The following is a 13525-nucleotide window of genomic DNA, read 5'->3' as shown; positions in this document are numbered from 1 at the left end:
GACATTATCACAAGATATTGCCAAAGATCCCCGACAAGACCGGAAAAATCGATTACCGGCTATCTAGGCGGTGATAGAAAGACTTCAACGGATAAATAGCAACAAATACTGACCTGGCCTCTGGCAAGGTCATCTTCTAAGAGACCTCCTATTCAAAAGATTATTCGAACCCAAGCCCCCAGCCTCTTCACAACACTATCCATAAAGAGACAACATCTCAGCACTACAGGGGGGTGGAGATTGCATCGTCATTCCAAAGGCACCGATTGCTACCTCGGCTGGAACGTATTCCGGTTCGGAGAACATAACCAATGGGTCGAGAGATAGGAGGACATTAAGAGAAGTAGACAGGACAAGATTCTTATGGGAGACTATCTTGAATTCGACTTTAACATTGAGGGTTTAGCGAGAAGGTATGCGAAAGTTCCCGTGCTCTGTGTGCACATAAAGGGAATGTCTGGTTTGCTGGCAGAGCTGGATATTTTCGTAAAAGTCCCGCAAATCGGTATCTACAGTAGGATGTTGTACGTGAAGCCTGTACGTTGGATAATCAAGAGACGAAGATGATTACACCCATCTAATGAGGGACGGAATGGGGGTTATTATGGCAGTCTCTGTCACTAAGGTTTTGGCATCTGTCTAGGTAGCGAAAGCTTGTTGGTATGCCGACAAGATAGGGGTATATTGAGAGTTGATCTACTTTAAATATTATATTAGTAATAATTATACGTTTGATTTTCAAGGAAAACGAAAGGGTGGCTCTTGGTATTGACCACTTACCAATGATGATGCTCCCAGTGAAATATGCCCTATACCGCCGATTGTCCCTTGTATCTATCGATATTTGATCTATCCAGGAACTATATGCTTGGCTTTGAACATCTTCTAGCAAGATGAACTTTCTGCAACTCATATATGTGGCATTGCCTTACGTGATAGTAGTATAACTATAATTCACTGATACTATATAAATAACAAGGCTTAAGATATATCAGCAACTTAAATGAATTTCACTACTTATTTCTATTCAAACATGAAGGGATAATATCAAGGCATGTATTATAAAAGCAGCAGTGATATCGCGAGATCCCATCTTATTATTATTCTAGAGTTTATATAGTACTGCCTACTTTTATTAAGGATGGAGACACTCTGCATATGGCCTCGCGAATATCGCCGTTAGCTAGGTACCTGGAGCCTGGTGTAGTCACAGCAAAAGATTAAATGCTATTTCCGATCCGCAGCAGTTTCTACACTCCGCCGGACAAGCTAGTGTCGTGAGGCTCCCCCTCATTGCCTAGCACCTGATCTCGCAGGTGGCAGAACACCTAGGCAACGAGATATACCTGCCCAAGTACTTACCTCAAAGCAAAGGTTATATATCCCAGTTGCAAACCAACTTTCAACCGACGCCCCTCGCTTGGGCGACTTGAGGTTAGAGAAAACCCCACTGTGGTGTCTTATGCTGAACCGTTCTTCCCAAAGAACGTGACTTGACAGCAGACGCCAAACGAAGCCGGTTTTTCGTAGGTCTCAGGTTCGAATCCCCTGCCCCTATCCGAGGGGATTCGAACCTGGGACTGAGCTTTTTGCTTTTTTTTTCTCTTTTTCTTGTCCTCTTCTAATTCCACGTGCTTGTATCGGGGTTTTAAGAAGCCCGCCCCTTGGAAAAGATTATGCATGCATGCATGCGTGCACCATGGTACGTACGTACATCAACGATTTTACATGTGCCCACGATGGCGCACCCTTCTTTCACCCCTACTTAGATCTAGACTAGACGAGGCCTATTAGTAAATAGCAGACAGAGTCAACGAGCGCTATAGATAAAAACTTGCCCGTATGAAGTTTCGTACACAGATAACTGTCGCCACTATACGGGATTAGTTACATCGAAGTCTCGGTCCAAACAGATATTTCGGTCGATTGTCTGAATTATGTACTTGGACATCGTGTTCGGCAAAAGCCCGCCGCATACGTAGCCTACCTAACACTAAATCGTATTCGTATGTATCTACCGATAGTCTGTCCTGTAGGATATTTTTAGGTTCCTCTTCTCTGGTAGAATCTAGATCTCCCGGATAACTTGGCCGTATGTATTAACACGATGAGGGGTTGAAATCCGCCAGAAAGTCACCGAAACCACAACGATATCTCCTGAGCTCACAAGATGGTCGGTATGCTGTTTTCGTTACCTTCGTGTGGGTATGGAACGCCACATCTATCGTATCGCATACGGGAACCTGCCACGCTTTCCAATAGATTCCCCAAACATGTCTATCATCACGGGCGGCTATGTACATTGTAGGCGGTTTGCAGGTGCATTGGTTTTGGTTTTATAGGGTAGCAGTGGACGCAGCGGACTTCTTCATCTCTTCATAAAATTAATTAACGGGCCGGTATTCGAAGGATTCACGAATGCTCCCCTAAGATGTAACATATAAATCCTCCGGCGCCCCAATCCGAAGTAATCGAATCCTTGCTAGTGGGTCGTCCGCGTGGGCTAGGAGGCTGATGTATACCTATGTAGAACTGCGCGGGCTCTGCTTGTTCTCTGCTTGTTTACGGTTCCTCCCGTTGGATCTGGTACGCCAGCGTCGCAATTAAGCTTACTCCACGTCCTTCCGTATGCCGTAATAGTAGGCGAGGATATGATTCTTGCGGGATGTATGAGTTAAGTATCGTTGGAGCATCATGCGCTGCTGAATATTTGGGTACCATTATTGTCTGCGATGTAACGGAACTGAATCATATTTCTGGTTATCTAGGACAAACGGGTGGCAATGCGGTAATGCGGTAATGTGAGCTTCGTACTGTTGCGAGCAGGGAACATTTGCACAGGCCAAAGAAGTTGGTACCGAGAGCCGTCACAATACGGTTGGGCGTGATATGTCGAGCCAATGGGCCAATGAAGCCTTGATCTTACATGCATGTGCACGATCATCTTCTTTTAAATCCTTGTCAAGCCACTCCCGCCTTTAGACTCGGGTATTGGACTCCCGTTTGCATCCCGCTCCATGCTCTATGCAAGTAAGAGTTGGATATGCGGTCGCAAATCGAGTTGTTTTACCAGCCCGACGTTGCAGTACATTTGATATAAGTTCTGTTGCTCGCCTTTGCGGGCTCTATTTTTGACAGAGTAATTCGTGGTATTTCGTTTCTACTCTTTAATCCCCTACGAATGAAACTAAAAAAAAAATATGGAATGCTTTTTTTTTCTATTCGGACCGTTGCGGCTGATTGACTCGAGGAAAGGTTCACGTATTAGGTTAGATCTGTTGTGTAATTGTCCAAGACTGCCAAGTAGGGGAGCACTGCGGATCATATTATTTATTGAATCTGGGGGCTATGAATTATGAAGATGATTCGTCATGATACTCGTTCTAGCCTTAGTCCTTTACATATGTTGTGACCTCGTCCACCTCCTAGCGAGGTTGGTCAACATTCTTACTGCATGTCTTCGGCCGTAGCCGAGAACCTATCATTTTTCAAATCTCTGCCCTCCATCTTTTAAGTTCTAGGTATCAAGGATTCCACGGCAGGCTTTCCTGTCCCTCAGGCTGCTTCCATTTGAACCCGTCCGGGATTTTAACTGCTCGGTCTCGTAACCACTCTTGCGCCACATCCCAATTCACACACTTGTGCATAGCATTGGAATTGGGAGTCGGATTTTGATGCTCCAAGACCCAATCATAAGTCACCAAACCTGTGTCGAAGTTACACATGATACTCTGCCTGATATAGTCCACACAATGCTCAAAATGCCGCTCGTATAGCTCTGGGACATCTTGAACCTTGCGTAAAACGTCCGGGAAGTAAGTACGATGGTGGTCTTGCCAGAGGAAATGTAGGCAATGGAGTTGATGCGTTCCAACTGTCGTTACCATGTATCCACCTCCAGCTTCTTCAGGAAACTGGACTGCGGTGCGGGTTGAGTGATTGACTTTCTCGTAGTCTGAAGCGGAGACAGAAATCATCCCATATTGCATAATCGAGTGCCAGGCATCTTCAACCGCTGGGGTAGGCGGACCTTTGAAGGGGGACTCATACCAGAGTGACCCGTTGAACCGGATAGTGATGTAGGGCTGAGTAGCCAGGGCTTTGTTGACAGGGGCTGATGAGAAGTTGTAAGTTTAACCGTTGACATGTGACAGAGGTAAGATAGGAGGAGACTCTGGGTACTTACAGTAGTAATTATGCATGTCCCAACATCTTGCAGCTATGAGAGCACCATCATAGGAGCGTATCAAAATGATCGATAGACTGATGATAGCAATCAGGCTCACAGTATGAGCAATCCAATAGTTCCTTCGAGTCCGGGTACGTGTCGTGCAATGTTTGCATTCGACATATCCATCTTCTTTATCATCAACAGGTGCTGCTGAAGGAGAGTCTAAAGAAGAGCCTGGAAGGGGGCGATAAGCAAATTCTAGGGGCATGGTCTTGAGTGATACTGAGACACGAGTTGCTAGCAATGAGATTTAGAAGAGACACCTGATGGAGTAAATATGTAGTTGTATAGTGGTAAAAGTATTGGTGAAGTTTTCCATAAGCACTTATGGATAGAGCTTCCAAGCTTGAACATCGCACCATGATACTCGTCTTAGAAGGGGCGGACTTTGTTATCATTCGCTGCGGTTAAGCCATTTTAGCATTGCAGGTACTGAAGGTGGATCTAGGTACAATCTTGTGATGGATCATGTATAAAGATTTGGAGTCAGTTGAATTCCCCGCATCTGCTTACATCTGCTTGCATCTGCAGTGGTATGTTATCTGCTCAAAACTTGGGCTTGGTAACTTTCCCTTGAGAATCCTGCCGGTAGTAATCGAGTGCTAGGGTCTATATCATACCGCGAGACGAGACGACATCTTCCCAAGGGCTTATTATAAATACTTGCCGCCCATAGTGGCGAGGATGGTTTGTTAATAGAATATCTGTATTGATGACGTGATGATATATTCGAGTAGCTATTTCGTCGATGGTTTACCCATTTATATCTCTCCGAAGCTTACAAGCCCACCTCTGCTTACGTGGGATATGCTTAGACAGAAGGAAACCGTAGGTGGGGGCACAACATATGCATTGCGTGTAGCACTTGAGATGATGCGATAACTTCGGCCGACCTACCTTATAGGTTGAGCTGGCCATGGCACTGCAACTCCCTAAATTTATATTTCACACTATTAACTCAAAGTGAACCCCAACGGTGTCGATTAGGTTAGGTCTTGATGTCCACATGTAAGCCGGCCTAATGTGTAGTTCTCCGCTAAGCAGCGAGGGATCTGCAAGTTTATGAGTCCCCATCGCGATTTCGCCCGTGTGAAGCGGGGATGGGACTTTCTCCTTGGGTCAGCCTTATGAACCAAGGGGGCATGGTAACTACCGAACGGTACAAGACTGATGAGGTATAGAAATGGTATAAATAGGATGCTATTCGAAACACCATTTCGATTATTTTCCTACATGGACCATCATCAGAATCCGCACTACTTGTTCGTTACGAATTATTTCAAGTGAATCTACTCTTGCCACTCCCAACAATTATTTAGGTCAGACACTTAATCTTCACCATGAAGTGCTCTATTCTGCTCCCTCTTATTGCCGCGATGGCGCTTGCTGCTCCGGCACCAAAGCCTGAGAGTATGTCCCTCGGATTATAAATGATTACCAGTAGCAGATGCTGACTTTATTAGACTTTGAGGCTGACCCCTCACTCACCATCGGAACCCCAGACGACTCATCATATGCGACTAAGCGGGAAACGTTTGAGGCCGACGCATTACTACAAGTTGGAAATCCTGAGGAGTCCTCGTACGCCGAGAAGAGGGCTAACTTCGAGGCTGACCCACTGCTGCATATTGGAAATCCTGAGGAGTCCTCGTACGCCGAGAAGAGGGCTAACTTTGAGTCGGACCCTGCGCTCCAGGTCGGGGATAGCCTTGAATCTTCATACGCTCAGTAAAGGGATCACTATTTTAAGTCTGGTCTAGATAATGGGGAATATTGCCCAATGCTCTAGGGTAACGATAATCGCTCGTTATATTCATATTTGAGGTGGTTGTAAACTCGAGTACCTTTGTTCATACATTAGATAGCTAAGATATGAAGATATGAACATGAATGTGGCAAAGAGTATTAATTGGCATTATTGAAATGACCCACACTTATAGCCTTATGTCGTACCAGTGTACCCCACAGCGGGAGCTAATGCAACATTATATAATGGGTCCCGTAGTACAGATTATATACCTAGGTATAATACATATCGTCTTGTGTACAAGTTGGTCCTGGTTCGTATGATTGGTATTAATATGTAAGCCGTACAGAGTAGAAGCTTTTCGCTTAGTGAATGGTGAGTAGCGATTGCTACACAACACATCTTTACAGAGTTGTTAATTTCCCGACTTGAGTGAGTAGAAGATCAGCGGGTGGAATTGTGATGGAGTACGGGTTGATATCAGCTGAGTAGTATTACTTCGGAATAAGCTTAAGGGGTGCCATCTTGACACTGAATCAATCCCGACGTTACTTTTGTGCGACCATCCTCTAGCTGGGCGTGGTATGCTACTTGTGTGACTGGTGGGGTTTAAAGTAAGGGAGAACTAGTCCTTCGAATTTCTATGCGTTTTCTTTTTTTCAGTTACTACGCAAATTTCTAATCCCAGTCATTCAGGTTGCGACAAAGCTAGAAGTAAGTAGGTACATACATACATATCTAGGTACCTAGGTACCTACATAGTATGTGTGCAACGTGTTGTCGGAATTAACTCGGTCAAAGGGGAACCACCATGTTACCACCCTCATCCTCGTCTTTCATACGTGCTAACTTCTGGCAGAAAGAACTGCGCCTTCTCATGGCCGGACCCCAACGAATAAATGCGAACGGGATCGGCGTCAAAGCAACGCATAAACATCCCAGCAATGTACAGGCCCAATCCGTACCTAGATTCTCATATAACGGATATGTGGTAAGAGGAATGATAATCGCAGCGAAAATGTTTCGCGTAAAGACGCTTGACGCTAACGCCGATGCGCTATAAATGCCGTATGCATCCGTGAGGTAGTTGTTTAGCGCTAGAAACGTGAGATCGATGCCGATGCCTAGGGATATCCCTGATAATGCGGGAACGGCCCAATGAACGGTAGGCCGAGCAGTCCACCCCAGCCAGAACTCGGATAGAGCGAACAGGGGGCCACCGAGACAGGCCAGTGGAAGTCGTCGGTACTCCTCCTGGAGAGCCCACGGCCTTCCTCTTTCGACGGATTTTTTATGAAACTTATCCCAAGCTACAAATATAGCAATAGCAAAAATACCCCCGACACCAGTGGGGATAAACATCAAAGCAGAAACTCCACTAGACATAGAATATGTACCGCGGAAAATGACTGGATACGCCCCAAAGTAGAGGAAGTAGATGACATATTGATAAAGAATGAAGAGATCCGTGAAGAAAACAAGCGGTTCCGAAAGAATACGGATGGGACGTGCCAGAACTCTCACCCGATTCCGAATGCCTAATCCCGTTTTAGTAATGACAGAGACAGCTGATTGATGCGATTTTGTCTTTGTAGCACTTTTTACAGCGCGGGCGTTAACTACGGGAGCAAACGTTTCGGGCACGAAGAGAAGCATAGGCCAGTTAGCACCAGCAAGAATCAAGGCACTCCAGAATTGCCACTGCCAAACTTTTGTTGAGGTGAATCCCGAGATGATAGGCCCCACGAGGGGTCCAATGTTACTTGTAAGGCCGAGCATCGTCATGGCCAGACCGCGGGGTCCCAGATCGGGATAGATATCACAAAAAAGGCCGCCTGAAACCGTTTGCGGTGCAGCCGCGCCGCAACCTAGCAAGAAACGGAAGAATAGAAACACTGGCCAGTTTGGTGCTAAGGCACATCCAAGCGTGAATGCAGTGTAAATGCCGAAGGATACCAGGAAGACCGGACGACGACCCCACGATTCAGAGAGCGGGGCGAATATAATGGGCCCGAAAACTTGGTGAAAAGGTCTGTTAGAATAGCTATCTAAGTAGCTGGGTATACTATTTAACTTGGAAGTTTACCTACTATAACCAACGAGGAAAACAGCTACTGGTAATGGCTTTTGGAGTTCAGATGTAACGCCAAAATGAGCGTTCAGCGTATCTCCCGCTCCACTAGGGAGAGACGAACCCAATGTAACATTGAAGTTCATCAAGATGACGGTCGTAGAGATGAACAGCTTCCGCGCCTGCATGGCGACATACGTTAGCACCAATGACTATTCGACGATTGAGTGATGGATGCTTACCGTTGATAGACTTGCAGCCAGCTCGGCAGGAGCCGAACTAGCTACGACAGGTTCTGTAGATACAACATGGACTGCTACATTTTTCAGCAACATAAACGGGGATATTATGCTCGTAGCATAAGTATAAGCGCACCTTCAGAGCTCTTCAGGCCGAGGCCGGATTCTAGTTCGATAGCCATGGGAATATATAAAAAGAATTAAATCTATGCTCTAAGAAATATGATCTAGAAGAAGATATGATGATATGGGGGCAACCTAAGCCACCTGCTTGTTTTTTTTTGCTAATGACAAGCGGATATGATAGGTTTTATATCCAGTAAATGTACCTGACAAGGCGGAGCCACAAACGGTGTTACACTCCCTTACGTTGTATCTTCGGTTGTATCTGCGGGCCTCTAGGTACTACTAAGTCCAAGTTCCAGCAGTTAGGCCGATGTGTTATCACCCGCAGATTCGGTCAAGTACATCTACAATGACAGATCATGTGTCTTCTCGGTTCCGCCATCATGTTGTACCTTGCGCCTCTCCCTCAGTATAAGGAGTGCATAGCAGAGATTTGCGGCAACCCCCACTGCCGCGACCGCCATACACGCCGAGTAGCCGGGATGGTAATATGGCGCGTCTTTTGGTAAAAACGCGAAAGGAGCCAGTATTCCACCCGTATTACCAAAGCTGATCATCCACGCCGAACCAATGCTTCGTTGCTTATGTCCCTGGAGATTCATAAGATACCAGCAAATCACTACGGGACCCGCACTGAAGGCACCCATACAGACTAAACAAAGTCCTGCATATTGTACTGGGAAGTTGGAATGTGTCGTCATCAAAATCGCAAGTCCTGCGATAAGAACAGCGACTGGGAATATAATGTATGGAAGACGACTATCTGTTCGGTCTGACAGATATGTTAATACGAGACACAATCCAAGCGCAGCTGCAAATGGGGGGATTGAATGCAGTTGTGTCTGGACTACGGAGTACCCGAGCGTCTTGACGATTGTTGGTGTGAAATAGGCGAATGCATAAACCGGGACGACAACACCTGGTAGGACTTAGCACGGGATTATCGGGGAGATGCAAGGTGGAATAAAGACATACAGAAGTACATTATTGCACCGAGGTAATTCTTAGGATCCTTGAAGAACTCTGTAATATCTTTCCTAGTGATCTTCTGTTCCGAAGTAGTCTCCTCTGCTCGAGTTTTTCTTAGAACGAATTGTTTCTCTCTTTCAGATAACCACTTCGTCTCGCCAGGGAAATCACTGACGAAGAAATACCCTGCGAAAGCGACTAGAATAGTTAGGATGCCTTCTAATATAAAAATCCACCTCCAGTTACTTATGCCTCGTATCCCGTCCATTTCTGCGATTGCAGAGGCCAGGAGACCACCGAACGCAGAAGCTAGAATAACAGAGCAAAAATAAACGGTGAACCGTTTCTGCGACTCTTGCCGCTTATACCAGAAACTGATTAAATAGAAACTCCCCGGGAAGATGCCAGCTTCAAAGAACCCAAGTAAGAAGCGCGTTGCGAGTAGACCGCTGTAGTTCCGGATGAAGCCCTGACCCAGCATGACAATGCCGAAACAGAAGATGCAAAAAGACAGCCATACATGAGGGCTAAACCGTTTCATTAAAATGTTTGAAGGTATTTCAAAAACAATATAAGGAACGAAGAATACGGCCAGCGCAACGTTAGGTTGCTGACCAGTCAATCCCAACTCCTCTGGTAATCTCATAGTGAGAGCATTTGATATGTTCGCCCTGAACAAGGCGCTGGGTCAATCGGGGAATTTTCACGCGCACGGGCAACTCACCTATCAAGAAAGGCTGCAACATAGATCAGGAAGAGCATGGGGAGCACGTGGAGGTCGATCTTGCGCATCAACTTTGACGCTTCGGCCTCTGACAGGGCGTCGGGGTCGTCAGGTAGCGTCGAGGCAGACTCGGTTGCGTCACGGTCTAAGCATGTTAGCATCTGTCGTCGGTGACAGTTAATATACTGAGGTGGCGTATCCGTACCTAGAGTGCCCATTATTGCTCAGCTGGTAGTATAGGAGGGGGGTTTGAGAAGAAGGAAAAAGAAAATTGGAAAAGGTAACCCCAACGGCTTCGATAATAGATTGTCTACAAAAGTGCCCGGTTGCCACCGGAGGGAGGGTATCATAAACAACGTGGCAGAAGGATTGAAGGAGACCAGGGGTGATAAAGCGAGCCGAAAGAGGAAGCCCTTCATCAGATACTACGGACTCGTTTAAGAAGAATTGTCTCAATGCACCTGGGATTCCGTCCCGGCGTCTTGTATATTACATTACATCTGCCGTGTAAGGTTCTAACTTACGAACCGTTGCATTAGGTGCATTTCAGTATGCCACGAGCAAACATCTAGAACGATAATTGCAACTCAGGTGGTGGCACGTAAACCGGACTACTGGATCAGCACGTTGTTCATCTTGTATAACTGTTGCCCGATCGCCCTTGTAGGTATGACTATTAGGTGGCTTGCTAATGGGCTAGGTATTAATTAGCTGTGTGGGAGGAGTTACAGCAGGAATATCATATAGGTATCATCTCCGCGTTGGTGCACTGCATATGAGAACGGATGCGGAGACCCATGCTTCCATGGAACACTTGCATGGAAAGCTGGAAAGGAGGCGTTTATGTATGGATGGTGTCAGCTTTTATGCAATACGACGTGGGGAAGGGGGGCTGAACAAAAGCAACTCGTTATGAAAACGATAGAATAGGACATAAGCATTATTCCCTACCGTGGGGGAATTGATTAAGAATATGATTCTGCTGGCTTATATATGCAGTTGGAATCTCACTAGGCCCGTTCCCTCTCTCACTCCGCTTGACTTCGTGTCATGGCCCCCAGAATGTCAGAGACCTCGACGGTTCCTACACCCACTTTTACGCCGGCTCTGGAGCCGCCAGCCGGCGTGCAGTCCAATCCCGATCATCCGGCCTCCCTAGCTAGACTCGCCGATATCACGATAGGGATATGTATTCCATTTGTCACCATCTTCTTTATTCTACGATGTTACGCCCGTATTGCTATTAAGCGCGTGTGGATCTTCGAAGATTTTATAGTGACGGCCGCGTGGGCAGGCACCATTGCCTACTGCGGCATTATGAGGGCTACCATGTCCCATCATGGTGGTCAGCATGGTTGGGATATCACGCCGGCTCAGCTTCACGAAGCCTCGTACTGGTTTAACGTCGCGTCTATCGAATACGGAGTCATGATCGGAGTCACCAAGCTTGCGGTTCTCTGGTTGTATCGTCGCGTCTTCTCGCCTATCCGATGGAGTATCTTTGACATGGCCATCGTCACGCTTATCGTTCTTATTACCGGCTTCTACGGCATTACCACATTCGTCAAGATTTTCGAATGTACGCCCCGAGAGAAGATCTGGGATAAGACGCTCCCTGGGAAATGCGTGCAGACGAACCTGATATTAAACGTCAGCGGCGGCTTTAACACGGTGACTGATTTCTTGATTCTATTGCTTCCCGTCCACGCCGTTCGGCAGCTCCAGATGGATAAACTAAAGCAAACTCTTGTCGTCTTGGCATTTACCTTTGGTCTATGGTACGTCTTTATTTTTTTTCGTGAGCAACGAATGCAGATACTCGAGGCAGAGAAGGTGTTCGAAACGGCGATGATCGCATATTAATCTCGTGCAGCGCTCCTATTTTCGCAACGATCGGCTTCGTCGTGCGTCTCAAGAACAGCGGCAACCCCGATACATCTTGGAGGCAACCCGAGATTCTCCTATGGGGAGCAGCAGAACTCGCCTCCGGCAACCTGTGCGTCTGTTTTCCCGAGCTCGCGTTCCTTTTCCGGAAACGAAACCGCATGGCCAACACTCCGAATCGCCCGACTGCATCTCAAGTCAGGGGCTGGAACGAATCGAAAGGATCATCCCATCCACCATCGGATCCATACTTTACCAAAAGTCTCATGGGCACGATGTTTAGCACGAATGGAGATGGGCCATACATTGAGCTGCAAGACCATGGAAATGATGTGAATGTAACGCCGATGGGGCATCTACCTCACAGAGAGAAGCCGGAAGAAGGTGTTGTAATAATAAGAAATGAAGTTACAGTTGAGCGTCAATAGCGTTCTACTAGTTGTAAGAGTTTCTCCACCCTACTACATATCTGTTACTTATGCCTTTGATAATAGGGGTTCTCGGGGTCGGAGTTGGCGTAATCTGCACATAGGGCTTAGTGCTAAGTTAGCATATGGGTTTTAGGAAGTGAAGAGGAGGTCTTCGTTTGGACCGGATGGAAATGGTGGGGTTGTTTGATAGTTGACGAATATCTGTGGTTTTACGATGTGCTATATCGAGTTCAGGTCCGTACTTGTAGATCCGTTCTCGCGATATATTTTCCGATACCATAATATCTCTCATTAAGAATCGATAATACTTGCCAGAAGTGAGAGTTTTGACATCCTATCGAGCGATATTTTTGGTCCAAGTGCATTGCTAGAGTTAACTGTAATAAAGCTTCCGAACTCTTCAGTTGATATTAAAACCTCTGGTGTTATAATGACTGGCGGGATTCACCTCAAGCACGGTGCTACTGAAATCCGCTAAGAGCTATTATATTGTGGCTTAACTTAGGTACACTCATCACTTATCACATTTGTACTTACGGATGATACGATGAGAATGTCTACGGCAATGGTCACAAGCAATATGAGCTGTGTCCTAAGCCGCTTGAAGCCTTGAAATATCGGACTCTCTACATACATATATTGTATTTATGGAAATATGGCTCCGTAACCGGACACCCGCGAGCGTATGTAGCCTGGTATTCTACACTTTGAAATTTTGTTTGGTATATGTAGGTGTCTTGGTGGTCAGCATAAGGGGTACTACTTATAACACAAAACACTCTAATGAGAATGCGGTTGTGGTATTAACTTTAACACATGTTAGCTACCTAAACATATCAATAATTGCATTACCTATAAACATAAAAGGTTGAAATAAAGATGGAGATGGAATGTTGAATAGGTACATTTACTATTAATAGCTCTGCAAAGGGAGAACAATCGTAGGTTAGTCATCTAACGAATGATACTTTTTAATTGTCCTAGCACCCGTGTAACTAAGTCATATCCGATGTTACCTACCCTGCATGGTCAAAAACATCCCCTCCTCCTATTCTACAAAGGTCACCTACCACAGCCCATATTTGCTAGGATGGGTTTTCGAA

The 13525-nt window shown here is 46.1% G+C and overlaps 5 protein-coding genes across 5 annotated transcripts; 2 read left to right on the top strand and 3 right to left on the bottom strand.

Annotated features, from left to right (window-relative positions):
- Positions 1-3441: 3441 nt before the first annotated feature.
- F4813DRAFT_185871 (uncharacterized protein) lies at positions 3442-4604 on the bottom strand. The gene is made up of 2 exons (XM_049239362.1): positions 4187-4604; positions 3442-4114 (listed from the first exon to the last, which is right to left on the bottom strand). Exons 1-2 carry the CDS (start codon positions 4437-4439, stop codon positions 3525-3527), a joined length of 843 nt encoding a protein of 280 aa, XP_049097215.1. The 5' UTR covers positions 4440-4604; the 3' UTR covers positions 3442-3524.
- A 589-nt stretch (positions 4605-5193) lies between these two features.
- Positions 5194-6159, top strand: F4813DRAFT_368224 (uncharacterized protein). The gene is made up of 2 exons (XM_049244281.1): positions 5194-5641; positions 5695-6159. The coding sequence occupies exons 1-2, from the start codon at positions 5572-5574 to the stop codon at positions 5961-5963; spliced, it is 339 nt and encodes a 112-aa protein (XP_049097214.1). The 5' UTR covers positions 5194-5571; the 3' UTR covers positions 5964-6159.
- On the bottom strand, positions 6160-8560 carry F4813DRAFT_368222 (major facilitator superfamily protein). Its single transcript, XM_049244280.1, has 4 exons — positions 8425-8560; positions 8292-8362; positions 8069-8231; positions 6160-7996 (listed from the first exon to the last, which is right to left on the bottom strand). The coding sequence occupies exons 1-4, from the start codon at positions 8468-8470 to the stop codon at positions 6774-6776; spliced, it is 1503 nt and encodes a 500-aa protein (XP_049097213.1). The 5' UTR covers positions 8471-8560; the 3' UTR covers positions 6160-6773.
- On the bottom strand, positions 8561-10871 carry F4813DRAFT_368219 (putative allantoate permease). The gene is made up of 4 exons (XM_049244279.1): positions 10313-10871; positions 10108-10252; positions 9390-10054; positions 8561-9333 (listed from the first exon to the last, which is right to left on the bottom strand). The coding sequence occupies exons 1-4, from the start codon at positions 10323-10325 to the stop codon at positions 8759-8761; spliced, it is 1398 nt and encodes a 465-aa protein (XP_049097212.1). The 5' UTR covers positions 10326-10871; the 3' UTR covers positions 8561-8758.
- On the top strand, positions 10853-12861 carry F4813DRAFT_368213 (uncharacterized protein). The gene is made up of 2 exons (XM_049244278.1): positions 10853-11885; positions 11981-12861. The coding sequence occupies exons 1-2, from the start codon at positions 11158-11160 to the stop codon at positions 12417-12419; spliced, it is 1167 nt and encodes a 388-aa protein (XP_049097211.1). The 5' UTR covers positions 10853-11157; the 3' UTR covers positions 12420-12861.
- Positions 12862-13525: the final 664 nt, after the last annotated feature.

The sequence above is a fragment of the Daldinia decipiens genome (genome assembly GCF_022478715.1).
Source record: "Daldinia decipiens strain CBS 113046 unplaced genomic scaffold F4813scaffold_31, whole genome shotgun sequence".
Classification (NCBI taxonomy): Eukaryota; Fungi; Ascomycota; class Sordariomycetes; order Xylariales; family Hypoxylaceae; genus Daldinia; species Daldinia decipiens.
The sequence above is the reverse complement of the archived record's forward strand: the minus strand, read 5'-3'. Positions and strand labels throughout refer to the sequence as shown.